The 17,566-nt window shown below is 41.3% G+C and overlaps 1 protein-coding gene across 7 annotated transcripts in view; it reads left to right on the top strand.

Moving 5' to 3' along the window:
• Positions 1 to 17,566, top strand: part of SORCS1 (sortilin related VPS10 domain containing receptor 1) — a 553,895-nt gene that overhangs the window by 455,140 nt on the left and 81,189 nt on the right. For all 7 annotated transcript variants that reach the window (XM_036906465.2, XM_057506303.1, XM_036906469.2 and 4 more), the window contains exons 10-14: positions 5,869 to 6,015; positions 13,200 to 13,302; positions 13,569 to 13,645; positions 15,475 to 15,566; positions 16,826 to 16,933. In XM_036906465.2, coding sequence (XP_036762360.2) covers positions 5,869 to 6,015; positions 13,200 to 13,302; positions 13,569 to 13,645; positions 15,475 to 15,566; positions 16,826 to 16,933 — 527 coding nt within the window. The remainder of the gene's footprint in view (positions 1 to 5,868; positions 6,016 to 13,199; positions 13,303 to 13,568; positions 13,646 to 15,474; positions 15,567 to 16,825; positions 16,934 to 17,566) is intronic.

Below are 17,566 nucleotides of genomic sequence, written 5' to 3'. Positions count from 1 at the left end.
CAGGAAAGTTGGCTAAGAACGGAAATGCAAGAGAGTGATTTTTGTTGATGAAAGATCATGATAATAATAGATGATATTTTGGGGGCCATTATGTGCCAGGCACTGTGTAAAGAACCTTCTGTAAATTATCTCATTCAGTCCACACTTTTCTGTAAACTGTTGCCTACAAACAATTTTGTATCTCCAGAAAGATCAATATTTTGGCTTGTATCTGATAGGGGTCAAGTAATAACCCTAAGACAGGAGTACACTAAAAGGCAGGATAAATAGTATTAGACTTCATCTAAAAGTAGAAGACACCAGACAGGAAGAAGATAACAGTTTGGGGGAAGAGCCAACATGAACAGTTCAGTAGATGACTGCTCCGGACCTGGGCACCAACTTCTGAATTAAGTCCTGAGCCTACAGTTGCAGCTAAGCTCAGGCAGTATTATCATATGCCTCCCAATTTTTCCTGGTGGATGTGTTTGTGGAAAAGAAGCCTAGACACAAGTGTCCTAAAATTCTCTTATTCCCAAATGACACAGATGCTCCAGTGGTACCACGGGGATGGGTAACAGAAGACAGCCTGCCTGATGGTGGCCAGAGTAAAAGAGATATGATGAGCAGGTCTGAGGCATGTTATTCATAGTACTTTCTCCTGGTGTGGATGATGGGAGGGGATCTGACAGCCTTGGACAACACCTTTCCTCCTCCGGGAAGGGAATATTAATGATGACGAAGAGTACTTCATCTTAATGGACAATGACAGGTCACCCCTGCCAAGTGGAAAGCGTTGTGTCAGGAGTGAAGCCACATGGCTAGCAAATTCAGAATACACAGAATGTGTATATTCCTGGGTGAGCCACGGTGGGCATCATGAAGGACATAACCAGTAACTACCACATGTTCTGTTACACACATGTGAATGCTTGTTATGAATACCCTGTCTTTAAAAGACAGAGCTCAACAATTGTGATGATATAGGTTATACCTGGACTTCGTGGGGAAATACTACTTCTTACAAGCCAGCACATGAGGTAGGGAAAATAAACATGCTGCCATCCAGGACCTATCTCTTACAGATCAGAGAATACCATCTAATTATTTAAACCTATTCTGTTCCTAGGAGGATAGTACTGCCTGATCAAGGTGACGGGGAAGAACACTTAGTTATCTTTTTATTTGTTTGGCATCAGGTTCCCTGATTTCATGGTCACCCTTGGCCCCTATGAGATGTCTTTCCTGACTGGGACCCTGTCTTTAGAGGAGAAATATATCCTATGTCCAAGGCCCAAAGAAATTATGGTCATGAATATGTTCTCTTTCTTGTCACCATTGTTAGTTCATCTTTTAAAATTCTCTCCGAGTTTTGATGCTTTTGGATTTGTAATGAAAGTCTGAGGTATAGAGGATGGGAGCAATTACTCCCAATCAGCATCAGAGGCAAAAGTAAGCAAAAACTCCTGTACAAGGGTCTTTCCAACTTAGCCTCCAGTGGGACATTTGAAATATTGGAACAGGAGAGCACCCTCCAGAAGTATATATCAGAAAAGCAAAGGAGATATTGGGTGGGGTTCTTCTTCCTTTACATCACCAAAGAAATTTAAGTCCCAACATCTAGTACATTCTAACTCTCAAAAAAAAAAAACAGAAACAAAAAATAACCTGATTGAATGTAGAGTTGCCTAGACATTCTAGGCACTATATCCCCCGTGCTTAGAAGAATGCGTAACAAATAATAGATGCTCAAAACCTCTTTTCTGAACAACTATTGAGTAAATCTACTGAGGAATGCATAAAAGACAGCTTCCTGTAAGTGTGGTACCTATATCTGTCTATATCTCTATATCAGATATTTCTCTCAGGATACTCTAGGATGAGAGAGAAGTTTTAAGAAATAGTATGGCCAAAGGGTAAAGTGTGTGGGCTCTGGAGTTAGATTGATTTGGATTCCAGCTCTAAGGTTCTCCAGGGAGTGACCTTAGTCACGTGACTGGCCACATCCAGACTTTGGTTTTTGCTTCCATGAAATGAGGATAACATTGACTGCCACTTACATTTCATGGAGAGACCAGTGTGCTCAAGCTTGTAAAGCCTTTCATGTAATGCCTGACATTTTGTAAGTATTCAATTAAGTTGGAGTACTGTTATTGTTGTTAATATCTTCTCATGCAGCTTTCTTACTACCTATTTTACTAAGAACAAAAAAACAGGACTTTTTGTATAAAATGACTTTTCTATTCATTTTAATGAAGGAATATGGTGGATTGAATGATAATCCAAAAGCTCTGTAAATTAGAGTGGGAGGCCATGGTGTGAGAGATGACAGGAGAGGCTGTGCAGAATGAGCTCCTGGTAAGGAGTGTAAGTTCCTGACGAGTTTTCAGGAAGACTGATGCCCTGGTGAAGTTCCCACAGTTGTTGGGCCAAGGTGCCATCTCTATGAGGAACAGGTTGGAGGACAGAGATGAAGACCAGGGGACAGTCAGGCTCAAAAAGAGGCTCTGGTGTCTGGAAAAATGACTTACTGCGCTTCACCTTGAGAGACACATCAGGACTTATCCGAGGGAGATGGGGAATAGCCTGTGTGAACAAAGATAGTAAAATAAGAGAAGGGCAGGGAGCGCTTTGAGGCTGCTGTCCTGGGGCCCAGTCAAGGTGCTCATGTGCTTCACTTTGGCGTGAGGTTTGAGCTATAGATTCAGATTTAAAGTCTAATCAAAATGAAATTTTGGCTCCCACGATGTTAGAGGATAAGAAGTGATTACTAATTACCTTTGAGACTTCTGGTATCAAATTCCCCATAGGAGAGACAATGAAAGATAAGTGGCTTCTTATAAACACTTGGTATGTTTGTGCAAAATTGAGAAAGGAACAAAAGATAACAGGTCTTCCCCCAAAGGAAGAGGAGCTCCCCATAGTGAGATGTATCATTCCCATAGGGGTTTCTTCCTTAGGAACTCCGCGTCTATGTGAACACATTCTTCCATCAGCAATGTTACTTTTCCCCACTCTGTCCCATCCTTCAGCTGCACCCCATTCCACAAATATGCACATACTGTGGATACATAGGAAGGTTACCTGGCAACAAAAACATCTCCCCTCCTCCTCAATGGAACCCCAGAACTTACATGTACACATAAGAGCACATGCCCATACATGTAAGTACACACATTGTACATTTTGGGTACTAATACTGCTCCCTTGATATCCCAGGTGCCTTAGTAAGAGGTTAGAGATTCAAAGAAATGTATTTATGAGACCTCACATAAGGGCCCTTAGGGACAGTGCCTCATACATAGGGCACACTGAGACACACAGAAAGATGGCCTTCTCAGGCTCAGAGCAAAAGAAACAGTGAGTGGTGCAAAAATCCCCTAAGATTAGGGGTCACCATCTTTGCAGACTAGACCAAAGAAGCAAAAATAAATGAAAAGACATCACAAATGGGATTTTCCCAAAGTGCCGTGGCCCCAAGAGGAAAATAAGCAGAGCCTCTCCAGCTCTGAACCCTGTTGTCATACATTCCCTCTGCTTTGGCAAGTTTTTATTCCTCAAGATAAAACTGAAGGCCAGGCTGCCAGAGAGGAATTACAAAGCTCTCGGCTCAAGTGGCATTTGATAATGGCAAGCAGTCAGGGGCCAATCAAGTCCCTGCTTCTGCAAATCAAATGAACCAGCTCCTAAACATGTCTAACTCGGCTCTGACACCCTTGCCAAACGAGGGAGAGGGCAGTGAGGAAAATGGCAATGAAGCTACTGGAACAGGTAATATTTTTATCCCTTCTGGATTATTGCAACCTTCCAGAGTGTTGAATGGTGAAGACGTGGTTTCTCATACTCATAGTGAGTATGTCCAGGGAGAAAAAGGCAAGTCTGACTCTCTGAAAATTCTGATTTATGAAATTTAATTTTTAAAGAACTGGCAGTATAGTCATGTTTAAATACGTAACAGCCTCTGGAACATATGCAAAACCAATATGGGGTTTCCTGGTGAGCAGTCCTTATGGAGCTAGTATAGTGAATAAATATTATTTGTAATTAACATACCGGTGTTGGGAGGTACAGTGCTCCTGGAATTTATGTCTTCCACATTTGTTGAGCATCAACAATGCATAAGAAACTGTTCCGGCTGCTGTCAATTGCCCAAAATGAAGCTTGTTTTCCTAAGTAGTTCAAAGTATTCCTCCCAGCAACTCATTTATACCATTTATTTGCTTAACAAACTTGTTGTTCCAAAAAAGTACAAAGTTGGCCCAAGTCTAAATTATCTCATATGCTAAATCAGCAGGTACACATTAAATGAGGTTTGACTGTGTCAAAAGCCACGGTAAAATGTGCATATTCTATTGATTGAAATCCAGCCTCTTTGAGTTCACAAATTCAGGACTGTATTTGTTGAAAGAACATTAGAAGTCAAACAGATTTGAGTGTGAACCCCAACTCTCTGTTAAGCAATTAAATTTTCTTTTCACCTCAGTTTCCTCATCCATATAATTGGGGTAATAGCTGTTATACAAGTTCATAGTGAATATTGAAGGTTTTATATATAAATAACTGAGCATAGTGCTTGGTGGATGGCAAACTAATGCTGTTGCTTCACTCTTCTGCTTAAAAATGTCCACATTATAATTAAAGGGCCTGAAGTAAGTTAAATGTAGGCTCAAATATGCTTACTAGCTTATTTCTTACTCCCTCTCTGTGCTCCAGAAAGCCACTTAAGTTTCTCTTTCCTCATCCTAAAAATGTGGCTAATGATAACTATATCTCATGGTTATTGTGAACATTAAGTGAGATAATCTGTGCACAGTGTTAGAACACATCATTCAACACATTCCAGACCCTTTTCTCACTGTCCTCTAGTTTCCCTGGGTTGTCATAATTTCAAGCAGAGTAAAACAGTATAAATGTGTTTAACAAACTCTAAAATACACAGGAAGAAAATAAATGCATGATTAATGATCTGTTCTTGTACAGTTTTGGCAACTTACCAGTTATTAACCTTTTTCCTAACATATAGAAGAGAGAAAACAATCATATTTTCAGAGCCAAATAATTAATAAGAACTGTTAATAATGGGAACAGTGGTGTTATAGGAATGGGGGGGGGATTATTTGAAAATTGAGGGAAGCCACTGCTTCTTTTAAGTTTAAAAGCTGTTCTCTTTTGTTGAATGTATTTTGGTGGCTTAATGGAGCAATCTTTTACAGGAAAAAAATAGAAAAAAAAAGGCAATAGTAATTGGATCAGGAGCTTTAACTGACCTCTTTCAACTGCCCAAAGCTGTAGATAGCTCAATGATCTAGATAGTCTTTAAAGCATGTGCTGTGAAGGCATAGAATTCAGGGTTAAAAGCCCAGGTCAGTCCCTTATTATCTGTGACCTTAGGCGCTGTGATCTTGGACAAGTCACTTTAACCTGAATGAGCCTCAATTTCCTCTCATGTGATAGAATAAGTGATACCTATCCAAGAGGACTCTTACAAGGATAGAATAAGATAACTTGTTCAAAACAGTGGGTGCTATGCCTAACATAAATTAAAGTAACCCCTATTTATTTATTATTTACCAAACAGAGGAGCTGAAAACACCGTAGCTTATCTCTAGTAATTGCAAGCTACCACCGGCCTACCTTAGGGAAATAAGAAGCCTCTGTCAACCTTGCCTCAAAACCCCTATACCACAAGGGGTGCAGATCTGTTGTTTTCTGTCCCGTAGCCCAGCAAGTCATTCTGCTTCAGCTCCACCCCTTCTGCCTCCATCCTCACCCTCTTTCCTCCCAGCCAGTGCTCACAGCTGAATTTCACAGTCTGCTTTTTCTTTTTGACTAAACAAATACATTCTTTCTCAAATCGATGTATTTTTCAGCCATGTCAATTTTTCCCAGGTAGCAGGCATAAAGGGAATGTTCTTGGCTAACAAGAAGATTGACAACCAAGTGAAGACTTTTATCACGTATAACAAAGGCAGAGACTGGCGTTTGCTGCAGGCGCCAGACATGGATCTGAGGGGAGACCCTGTGCACTGCTTGCTGGTGAGTCTTCCTGCTGGAGAGGATGCCCTACGCAGTGGAGGGCTCAGATGCACATTAAACAGGCAGATGGAGATGGTTCCAGGGCTTCTGTCTCAACTGATGAACAAAATGCAACAGGGGAGGGGGTGAAGGCAAAGTGTGTAGCCTTTTTTGCCTTTTTGTAGTCAGCTCTACCTTTTTTGATGGACCAGAGATAAGAGAACATGAGTCAGTTTCTTGCTTACTTCAGGATGTTCAGTTGCAATCAAATTCTGATGAGGACCTCAAATTATAGTTTAGGGGAGAATATGATAGTTCTATCTATGGTGGGGATCTGCACCCTTCCCTTCCCTTGAATAGGCTGTTATAGACCTAATGACACATCGGTTTAGCTGCAGAATTGGTAAAGTGAACGCAGAATTGTGTATGTATTTCCAGAAGAGGTGTTAAATCATGTTTTCAGAGGGATTTATGCCTCGAGGAAGGGTACGAATCACTGATTTAAATGCTTTTTGGTACTCTTTATATGTTCGTCTTGTCCTATAGCTGGGGCCTATGGGACAAATATGGCCACAGTGTGTTCCTGAATAAAGTTTTATTGGAACATACTCATGCTTTTCATTTATACACCATCTGTGGCTTCTTTGGCTCTGCAATGGCAGAATTGATAGACATGACAAGGACTGTATGGTCCATAAAGCCTAAGCTATTTACAAAATGGCCCTAAAAAAGCTTTGCCAACCTCTGCTTTGAAGTACAGCTTTCTTTTAGTTGTCCAGCATTGAGCAGTAAGTAGATCAGCATGAATTTATTTACATATCTGATTATATGGTGGCATCCAACAGAGGAATCAAAGATGGGTTTTGCCTTAAAGGAGTTTGCAGTTTACTTGAGTGAGACTAGATTAATAAATGAGAGATTATAGGGTGATACCTCACTCTCCATGGTAGCTCTGGTGCCTGCCTGGTACTTAACACATGAACAGATATTGAATGACTGCAGAAGGAGGGGAGGAGGGATTAATTGCAAAACAAAGTATAATTGAGTGCTAAAATCTGTGAAATGATTCAGAAGTTGAGTTTACGTTCATAAAAAAAGAGAGACCAATATGCAAACCTAGAAGGAAGACTTCTTAATTTTAGTAAGGAGGGTTTGGTGTATATGTATATATATGTATGTATGTGTATTTATCTATGTAAATAGTCTTCATACAATTCTGACTTTGATGTTATCCACACTCAGCTTATTTCCTTCTGTCCCATGAAATCTGAGCAGTCACTTTGCAGGTTCATCTCACACAACTGTAAGCAGGTCACCCTCCTACTCGAGAAGATGCCAGCAGCCATAGCTTGACCTTATTAGCCACAGAGGATATCACAGCTGTCACTGTGCATCAGGAAAGCAGTCTGAAATTCAGCCTCCCACTCAGCTTCCAGCCTTATTACTGGCAACTTACAGTGGGGGGAAAGCCAGTTGTTGCAGTAAGTGCACAAAGCCAGTGGCAAAGTAAATTAACAATTATTTACTGAATACCTACTCTATGAAAGGCATAATTCACTAGCATTTTAAAAAACAGAGCCACCTTCCCAGTTTAACAATTCCAAGTAGGAGCATCATGATGCTGAGCCAGAGGTGCATGGGATGCACCAGTGGTCCTCCATCCCACAGTGCATTTTGGAGATTAAATGTCCATGAGGGAAAATTAACCGTCTCACCCAGAGAGTCTTGTCTGTGGTCACTCTGGCATCATAAACGGACCATTGGAAATGCCTCTGAAGCAAAGCACTTAGTGAGGTGTTCCCTACTCCACCTTCAGCCCAGGGCTGTGACTCCAAAATATAAATGAAGTATCAGTTTTCTTCCCCATCTCCACTGGAGCGTCCGAATCCCAGCCACCATCATTCCTCGCCTGCCCTGCAGCGACAGGCTCCTGACTGCTCCTGCTGTCTACCTGGCAGTCTCTTCACACAGCAGCCAGTGGAACCTTTTTTGTTTTGTTTTGTCTTAAATACAACTTTCTTGAGGGAGAACAAAAGTACCCATTTGAAGAGTATAGTTTGAAGAATCTTGACAAATATATATATCCATGTAACTACTACCACAGTCCGGATAGAACGTTTTCAGCAGCCTAAAAAATTCCATTGTACCCATTTGTAATCAGTATATAGCCACATCCCCTGCCCTAGACAAACTGCTAACCTGCTGTCCTTTACTATAGATTAGACACCTTGTTCCTAAAATGTTATGTAAATAGAATCAATTAGAGCTTTGAAAATGCAGAGCATGTCCCTCCTTTATTTAAACCTTCTAATGACTTTCTAGTTCAGGAAGAAAATTCAAATACTCTGTGATGGCCTGCAGGATCCCATGTGGCCTGGCCTTTGTCTGCTTCCCCTACCTGGTCTCCAGCCTCTCTCTCCGTCCTTCCTTGCACATAGGCCATCACAGTGGCCGAGGAGCATGCTTCTTTCCAAATGATTAACTCACCATATTCATTTATGTCTTAGGCTCTGCATGTGCCATTATTTCTCTTAAAGTGCCCTTTTCCTATCTGGCTTTTTCTTGGCATTCAGATCTTGGCTTGATTACCTTAATTTCACACAGCGTTCTTGAGCTTTCTCTGAAGTTTTACTTGCCCCAACTCCTTTGCATTCACAACCTTGCTCACTCCTGAAACCACGCGTGCGCCTGCTGGGTTCTTTGTCCACCTTCCCCTGCTAAAATATGAGCTCTGTGAGCATAAGAACTTGGCTGACTTTTTGGCCTCTCCAAAGGATCAACTCAAGAATCATACCTGCCCCATGGCTGGTGTCCAACACATGTGCTGTTATTAGCTTCTTGTATGTTATTTTGTGTTTTTGTGAAGTAGATGCTCCACTGATAGGTGTTGAGTTTCCTGTTTGGATTTAGTGGAAACCTTTCATTCCCACTGTCAACTGCCCTGAAGGATTTATCATCATAACATCTCTGAAGGCCATGGGGTCAAGTTGACCCCAAAGTTAAAATCAGTAGGCTCATGAAGATTGAGGAAAGAAGAATTAAGGGGATACAGATGTAGCCAGGAGTTTTTGGTCTACCTCCCACATTAACCCTGCTATTTCATGTAGTTTCAATCTGTTTTAGAAAACAGGCAGCGGGGTGAGGAGGGGAAAATGACAAAGTAGAGAGGAGAGACAAACATTACTTTATAAAAATCTGCCAGAGGCAGAAATTAGGAAAGGCAGTCTTTGAGTTACAGGAGAACCCAGACTGTTAAAAACCTTCTTTAGACTTGGAAGCTGGTAGCAAAAAAGATAAAAAGTGATTTTTGATTGTGAGTAGTTGCAAAGTGACAGTGTCACTGAAAGCACAGCCTAGTGATTAGAAAAGAGATTTTCCAGCAAGGCTGTTACAATGTGGAACAAGTTCAGAATTACAGCCCCAAATGAAATGTTCCTGGTAAAATGTATTCTGTAGAAATAAGACATCCAGGGTAATTGGGGCTGTATTTTTAGGACTTTCAGACTGATTGCCTGGAGGGCTCAACTGGGATTTCTTTCCCCTGAAGACTGTGTTGTACACTTAGAGAAGGTATTACAGGTCATGGTCCACCTGCTTCCAAAGCCTCAGATTGGGCTCCCATGAGGCAAGATGTGAGCTGGGCCCGTGACAGACCCTGGGGCACCTAGGGAAAGCACAGTGTTTCATGGAGAGAGGCCGTGATTTTATGGATTCAGTTGGCAGATTTCTGCGGGAGCCAAGCAGCCAGCTATCCCAGGAGGTCCTTGGCTCTGCTCTCATTCCTTGGCGCTGGGTGTGACTCTCTGTGTTGTGCTGGGTTGGAGCAGGGCTGAAAGGCCTGTACCCAGTTAGACCGGGGCCTCCCTCTTCTTTGCCACTGACTTTTACTGAGAAGCTAATGCATTCCTAGCTCCAGTCCAGGGTGAGAACAGCATAAATGTATATGTGTAGGGGTTGGATTTGTGGAATATTGTTTCATAGTTTACCTGGTGCCTTATTATTTGTCAGAGCTCTGATCTGGCTTTTCAGTACAATATTCAGATTAGGACCCCTAGGGATAAAGGTACCATAAATGATGAAATTTAAAGACTGTTAATACAGAGATTGGGGAGAAAAAGTTAATGGAAAGAGAAGGTGGTTGACTCTCAAATAATCTAACAGTTTTTTAAGTTGATTTATTTCATGGTAGGATAATGTCTCCATCATTTAGTAATTCTCTATTGGCACCCGCACTGCTAGGAAGACCATAGCTAGTTAATGGATCAGTTGAATCCAAAGGCATTTATTAAACACTTGCAGTGGCCAAAGAATTGTGCTGGTTGATATACAAAAAAAAAAGAATATGGCAAAAGAAAGGTAATACAGGACCTCGAGGTCCACAGTGGGTTTCAGGAGTTTGTTAAAGACTAAGGATCTAGTTGCTCCTAGTATTGACCAACAGGTGATATTCTATACCCTGTGGCTGTGTGTGACTGAGGGTACAAAGGACAGCTTCTCAACAAGTGTGCAGGTCCAGCTATTCTCCCTAAGTGAGCTGGTCGATTGTGGTGGTTTCGGTGTACAGTCCTGTATTTTCTGAACTGGAAAGAGAAAATAGAGAATTACCTTTGGGACAAGCTATGCTTTGACTCTACTGAATTGGAGATAACTCTGGAGAGGTAACTCAGGTACTCAGTACATGCTTCCTAATGGGAGAAAGGAAGGCCAGGGGGCAGGAAGGAAGGAAGGAAGGAAGAGGCAAAGAGCCCCCAGCCTGGGCAAAATACGCATGAGAGCTAGAGGGACTTGTCTTGTTTCCTCTGGGAGTTCGCAGTGGCTTGATAGTCTTTATAGCAAACATCTCTATTAGTTTTTGGAGATTTGACAAATTTTCAAAACTAGTTAGGTACAAAAGTTTAATTTAAAAAGTGTAGATAAATCACTTAACATTGCTTTCTTCAAACATTGTACACTTCCTTGAAAAAATGAAAGAAAAAAAAAAAGCCACAGAATATTCTCCTTGTACCAGCTGGGGGCAATCCAGTACTGCAAATGTGAAGGTAGAGAAAAAAGTGAACCAAAGAGATCATTTCTACCGTTCCTGCGACAGCATGAATTGGTGTCTTTTCTTCTCAAATTAATTTATCTGGGGCCTCTGAAAGCCATAGCAACAGAGCAGGGCTGAGACAGCCAATTGAAAATGCCTTCTTTCCTTTGTAATGGCAAGTGCCCTAAATCAAATAATCCTTGGGTCAGCTGGCCGCTGAGCTTCCAGTCCTCCGGACTGCTGGGTGGTGGAGTATGTGGCTGCCTCAGGATCGCAGACTGGGAGCCCGCTCAGCCAGGGCTGTCCCGCTCTGGTGGCTGTTACAGAAGGCCCTCCATTAAGCATGCATGTCTGAGCGTAATCCCAGGGAGTGATGCACTTCTTGAAATGCCATGGACATACAGCCCACTGACTCTGTGGTTTATAAGTAAGCCCATGTACTTCTGGCACTTTTCTGAGTAAATGAGTAAAGCAAGGTCTTTCATGTCCTAACAGAAAGCATCCTTTGATATTTCAAGTGTTTATTGACCGTTTTTCTTTAGATTCTATACGAGATTCCACGGAAGACACAAAGTAGGTCTTGATGTTTTCTCTTTCTTGTCAGAGCACAAAGCTTAGGGGGATGAAACTGTGCATACCTCAAATAGATAATACAGAACTGTGCATGGGAAAATAAACGGTTGTAAAGCAGAGAAGGGAGGATCCTGGTAGGCTGCAGTTATCAGGAAAACTTTAGTGGAAAATGGTTTGGCCTCCTCTTACCTGTCTAAACCTCTGAGTGTTGTGTGGCACTTTGCTGGGAACCCTGCAACATGCAGTAACCTCTCTTGTCTTCCTCTTCAACAAAAGGAAACCAGGTGTTTGGGCCTGTTTCTTCCTTCTGGGGCAGTCTTTCCTTAGTCTTGTGAAACTTTACAAAGTACAAGTTTCGCTTTGGAAAGCTTTGTATGAAAATTCCATGTAAAACCAGTAACTTACTACTATCCTTATTCCTTGAGAGTTCATTCTCTGTGCTGGCCATGAGGAAAAGACCTTGTGCCCTCCTGTTCATCTCTCCAGTGTTTTGGCTGCTTTTATTCCTGAGTTTCATTTTTAGTTTGTCATTTACTCTATCCCATATAAATTTAATCACTGTATCTCTGTAGCTGTCCGAATATCTGCTGGCTGAGACGTACAGAGCAGAATGAAAGTAATAACAGAGATGCATTGGTGATCCCAAAAACTCAAGCCGATAAGATTAGAAAATAATCTTCCTGAGAGATGAAAAGAGATGTGGGTCAGACACAAACTTGTAGCTTTTGACAACTTGGTACAAGAACTATTTTAAATGCAGTTCAAAGATTTATTATCCTGTTTTTGAAAACTGTTGGTATCTTAAAAAATTTGATCAAGGTTTTTACACACAGATAACAAGTGCCTTAAATTTTCATTTACATTGTTATTACTAGTGCATTTTTTCTATGCATTCAACTTTTATATTGAATAATGCTGATTCCAATAATACCTGAAGCACACACTGTGCCGACTGTCTGGTGGATGTTAGGACAGTTTCACGTGTCGTACAGTGTCTTCTATACAACTGAGACCAAGGTCTCAAACAGAGAATAGCTAAGAGATGCGAGCTGACTTCTTGAGAGCCCTGCCAGCCTGACCAAACAAACATACTTTCCTCATTTCATATCTCATTTCTCCTACTCCGTCTTACCTGAGGCAAGACTGATCCAAAGTTGGACATAGTCTCATCATCCTGAGGAATTTCCTATCTTGTTGGCACTGATCTTACAGCTATTACAGTGTCCTTTCCTTATGATAATCAATAGAAAGACATTAGATTACACACTCTGTAATGGCAGAGGCTAACTTTTGATCAATGTAACTCTCATAAGATACACCTAGTGTTTTACATGTAAAGTACTAAAAGGTTTGTTGAATGGCCAAATGGCAATTAAGGCAGTAGATGAGACTTAAAAAGAAGGTGTTCTCTCCTTTATCAGTTTGGCAGCTATCTTATTCTTAGTGGACACCACATATTTGTGGCATGAAAAAGGGGTGCATGAGTGGGTGCATGGATGGGTGGGTAGATGGGATGGTTGGGTGCATGGATGAATGCTCTGCAGCTGGGCTTTAAATAGCCATTTATATTATGTGCTTTTATGATACTCATTTCTCCTCCTCTCAGCCCTATTGCTCACTGCACCTTCACCTTAAGGTCTCTGAGAATCCTTACACATCAGGGATCATTGCCAGCCGAGACACAGCTCCCAGCATCATAGTGGCATCAGGTAAGAACCCTGCCTTGTTTGCTTCCAGTTGTAAATTGTGTTTATTTTAAGAAGCTAGATATCTGTGCTTGGGACTTAATGAGCAAGCTAAAAATATTTTTGAAGGGTACCTAAACCACTGACCCTGAAGCAACTATGCTGAAAACTCCTGAGCAGATACAATGTTTGCAGTCTAAATCTATCTCAGGCAATGCAGACTGCCAGGATAGCCCATTGTTAGCTTTTGCAGAAAGTTCCCTTCACTAATGGTGATGTGCTCTTTCTAGGTAACATAGGCTCTGAGTTGTCAGATAGCGACATCAGCATGTTTGTGTCTTCAGATGCAGGGAACACTTGGAGGCAGGTAAGAAAGGGTCCTGGGTCAAGTTGCTGAAGTTTAAATGACATAAAAATTGTCCAGTTGGTTCAGTTGTAGGAACTTATTCAGCTATACTTAAATTCCGAACTTTGTCCGTGTGTTTATTTTCCCTTTTGCCTTATGAAAGTCTTAAGTCTTTGAATGTGGCAAATATTTATGCAGTTTTATTTTTTTTGTCATTCAATAAAAATGACCCTTTTTCAGAGCCTTATGTAAGAAAGTTTATAAATGACAATGAAACCTAATTAAAGCTGACTAAAATTTTCCCATAAAAGAAAACCAGAATCTCAGAGTTTATCCTATAAGGAACATGGAGCCTGGAGGGAAGATAGTATAACTAATACTGTTTCCTCCATAAATTCCCCTTGCCTTGAAGTTAGAATAGAAAAGAATGCAATGATATAGAAATATCCATTACCCAGGTGGTATTCTGAGATGTTTAAATCCCATGTGCAAAAGAGAGAGTAATAATCATCAGGGTGCATATGTTAGGGAAAGTAGAAATGGAATCACTTTAAACCAGGGCGTTTAGCTTAAATGCTTCCTCGCTTTCTTCTAAATGAAAATTAGATACTCATAGCTTATAAAACAGACATTTAATGAGGTTTAGCAATCATAACAAGATATGTGCCTAATGCATGGTTGTTACACTTCAATAAATATGTTTTAATAACCACTGACATTTAATTATCATACAATAACTAGCCCTGTAAATTGAAATCTAATGCACAGGTAATCACACAGCAATGAGAACACTCTGCTCTAAATTTTAGACAGAGATGTGCATGTTATGGTCCAGTTATCATTTCCTAGCTTCAGGCCCTTTATAGGTCCTCAGTGTAATTTGCATGTTTTGAGAAAAGTAGGGCAGAAAATAAATTTGCTTAAGAAACCCCAGGGCTGTTGATCTTGGAGGTATGTATGAACATGGATTATTAAGCTTCCTCGGGAGAATGAGAGAGCCAGGATCCCATTTTGTTCCTTCCAGCACCCCAAGAAAAGCAAAGATGTCTCTACTTTTACAGTCCTGGGATACATTTTAGGTGTAAGAAGTAAACAGAAGGGAAAAAATATGTCCATAATGTAACCATAGACAAGGATTTGTGACAGGGTGACCCATAGTGTAGCAGGCATTTCATATAGACAGGACTTAGAAATTTCCATTTGACTTCAGATTAGCTTCTCCACATTTGTAGAAAGACTTAATGAGACATGCACCTAAAGATGATGATTCCACTTTGATCAGAGCTATATGACTTGGTGAAGAATCTGTGAATTGAGCAAGAACACCTTTTCTCTGAAATACTTGGAAACTTTGAAATAATTACATCTGGAAAGGACCCTCTAATACTGCAAGTCCCAACTCCATCAATTATAATATACATAGTATATATATAGTAGTATATACTTAGTAAAGTCACCACATCTGCAAAAATGAAAATTTTGGAATAAAGTGTCTCTAAGGCCTCTAACACCTTAAGATGTTACCCATTATGGCAATTATCCAGTATTCTGACACCACCATATATGGGAATCAATAGAACTTAACCACAAGAAGATGGGAATACAAGCGTGACTGCATAATGATTAATTCTTCAAATTTCTCTTGCAGTGCACCTAAAATAACTTTTTTATAACTCCTGTGGTACATGTAGCCCACCTTGGGAAGCATTGGTCATAACTGTGTTTTCCCAAAGATTTTGGGAAACTTAGTTTCATCAGGAGAGGGATTTTTCTCCCCACATGGAGACTCATCTGCTGAACTCTGGGTGTGTGTGGACGTGCATCCATGTGTATGTGTTTTCGTCTCTCAGATCTTTGAAGAGGAGCACAGCGTTTTGTACCTGGATCAAGGCGGAGTCCTGGTCGCGATGAAGCACACGTCCCTCCCGATCCGGCATCTCTGGTAAAGGCACCGATTGCCACGGCTTTGCACCTGACGTTCCGCTCCGCTGAGACCCGTCTAGGAGTCAGGCTGGCAGACTGTGACTGTGTTGTAGTAAAATGTCAAGGTCTGCTAGAACATAATTTATACCTTTGCTCTATTAAAATAAGATTGTTGCCTGCAGTTTCACAAAAGGAGGAGGAAAGGGCAGAGAGAGGGGGCAAGCAAGGGGGAGAAAGAGGGTGAGAGAGAGAGAGAGAGATGGACTGGTTCTGCCCCTGAGAGCGGCCTGGCCTGGGGAGTTTCAGAGGGGACAGTGCCCTCCATGGGGCGCCATTCCTCCAGCACAGCCGGGGGTAGAGTGAGGTGTCAGGTACAATCTCTGTCTAGCCGAACTTCTTGCAGCTGCCTTTCCCAAGTAACATCTCCTGGGGTTTAATATTTACATCCATTGTGTGTGCTCTGCATGGAGATCAGCAGTTCCTGACACTTCTGTCCCTATCTCATTCCTCCTGATCCTACTTCCTTAACTTCCTCTTGGGGGTGACATTCTGCAATGCTGCTGGAGGTCTTGTCCAGATGGACATGCAAGCCCTCGCTTCTGCAAGGATTTCCAATGTTCTCCTTCATCTGTGCTTTTGGACATGGCTGTCTCCAATGTGAGCCTGTTCAAAGTGGGAAGCCTGACTAAAAGGAAAGCTACAGAAATAAGAGAAACAGAAAACAGAGCAAAAGAAACATCCAGTGTGACTGTCAGAGTTGCAGACTTTTCTTACTCTCAGAAGCCTGTCCTGCACCCATTCCCTCTCTGAATCAAGCAGGATTGGTAACAGTGCAAGACGGATGCTGCTGAGGCCTGATCACTTCGGAGTGGCTGGCTCAGGCCCACCTAAGTAGGTCCCCTGAGGCCATTGCTCTTCAGAGTCCCCTGGAAGGCCTGCTGCTGGGCTTCAGTGAGGTTTTAGAGGGACTCACATTGAGATCTAAGATCTAATAAAATATCCAAATTAAGACAAAATCCTATCAAAGACTTATTATTATTATTCCCATTTCACACAGCTCTTCCCTTATTGATGTTATAACACATCTTAGTCCCAAATCACTTGGCTAATTTTTTTCCTACCTTCTGATGTAATTAAGAACGCTTACCCACATAAAAGGCTCACTTTGACAATGCCCCGGGTACTTTTAAAATGTATTCTTTCCTGGTTGATAGTACATTTCCTTTGAAAGGATATTTTTTCTTTTGAGATCTGATGACTTATTTTTTCTGTCATTAGGTTGAGTTTTGATGAAGGGAGATCTTGGAGCAAATACAGTTTCACATCTATTCCACTTTTTGTGGATGGGGTTCTGGGTGAGCCTGGGGAAGAGACCCTAATCATGACGTAAGTAGAAAAATGTGATGTCTTCTAGTCTTAATATAAATCCAAAAAACATGTTGTTTTCAGCTGAGCCTGTTCTGTATGCTACTGTTAGGTTTGAAGTTGCTAGTAAATTCAGTACATCTGACTTGATGGCTCCCCGACAAAAAGGAAGGAAAAATGTGGATGGCCATTTTTTTTTGGCTCTTAACTAGCTATTAGGAGACTCAGACTGTGGGCTGACAGCAAAATGGCCCAGTTAATTTCTTCCAACACTGAATGGGCTAAGGGAAGTTAGAAGTGATTATTTTAATTGAAAATGAAACTATAAAACTTTAATAATAAACAAACAAGATACAGAAAATCACAGGCATATGAGAATGATTTCGCTTTAAGGCAGAACACAGAACTTGGTCAAAACCCCACAAAGGATTTTCTTTTTCCCTGGCTCTTTACCTAACCCAACTGTGAGGCATATCAGGAAGCCATGAGAACGATCTGTTCCTATGAAATTGCATCTGCACTCATTCTTGTCTGGAAAGTGACTATCATTAGTTTGTGAAAGACTTGATTAATGACTTGCCTGCTTATGGGTTTCAAAACGTGAGCTTTGAATTTGAAATATGAAACTGATTTTCCCTTCCCCTGGAACATTGG

Source organism: Manis pentadactyla, chromosome 8 (assembly GCF_030020395.1).
Source record: "Manis pentadactyla isolate mManPen7 chromosome 8, mManPen7.hap1, whole genome shotgun sequence".
NCBI lineage: Eukaryota > Metazoa > Chordata > Mammalia > Pholidota > Manidae > Manis > Manis pentadactyla.
This window is presented reverse-complemented; position numbering and strand designations above follow the sequence as displayed.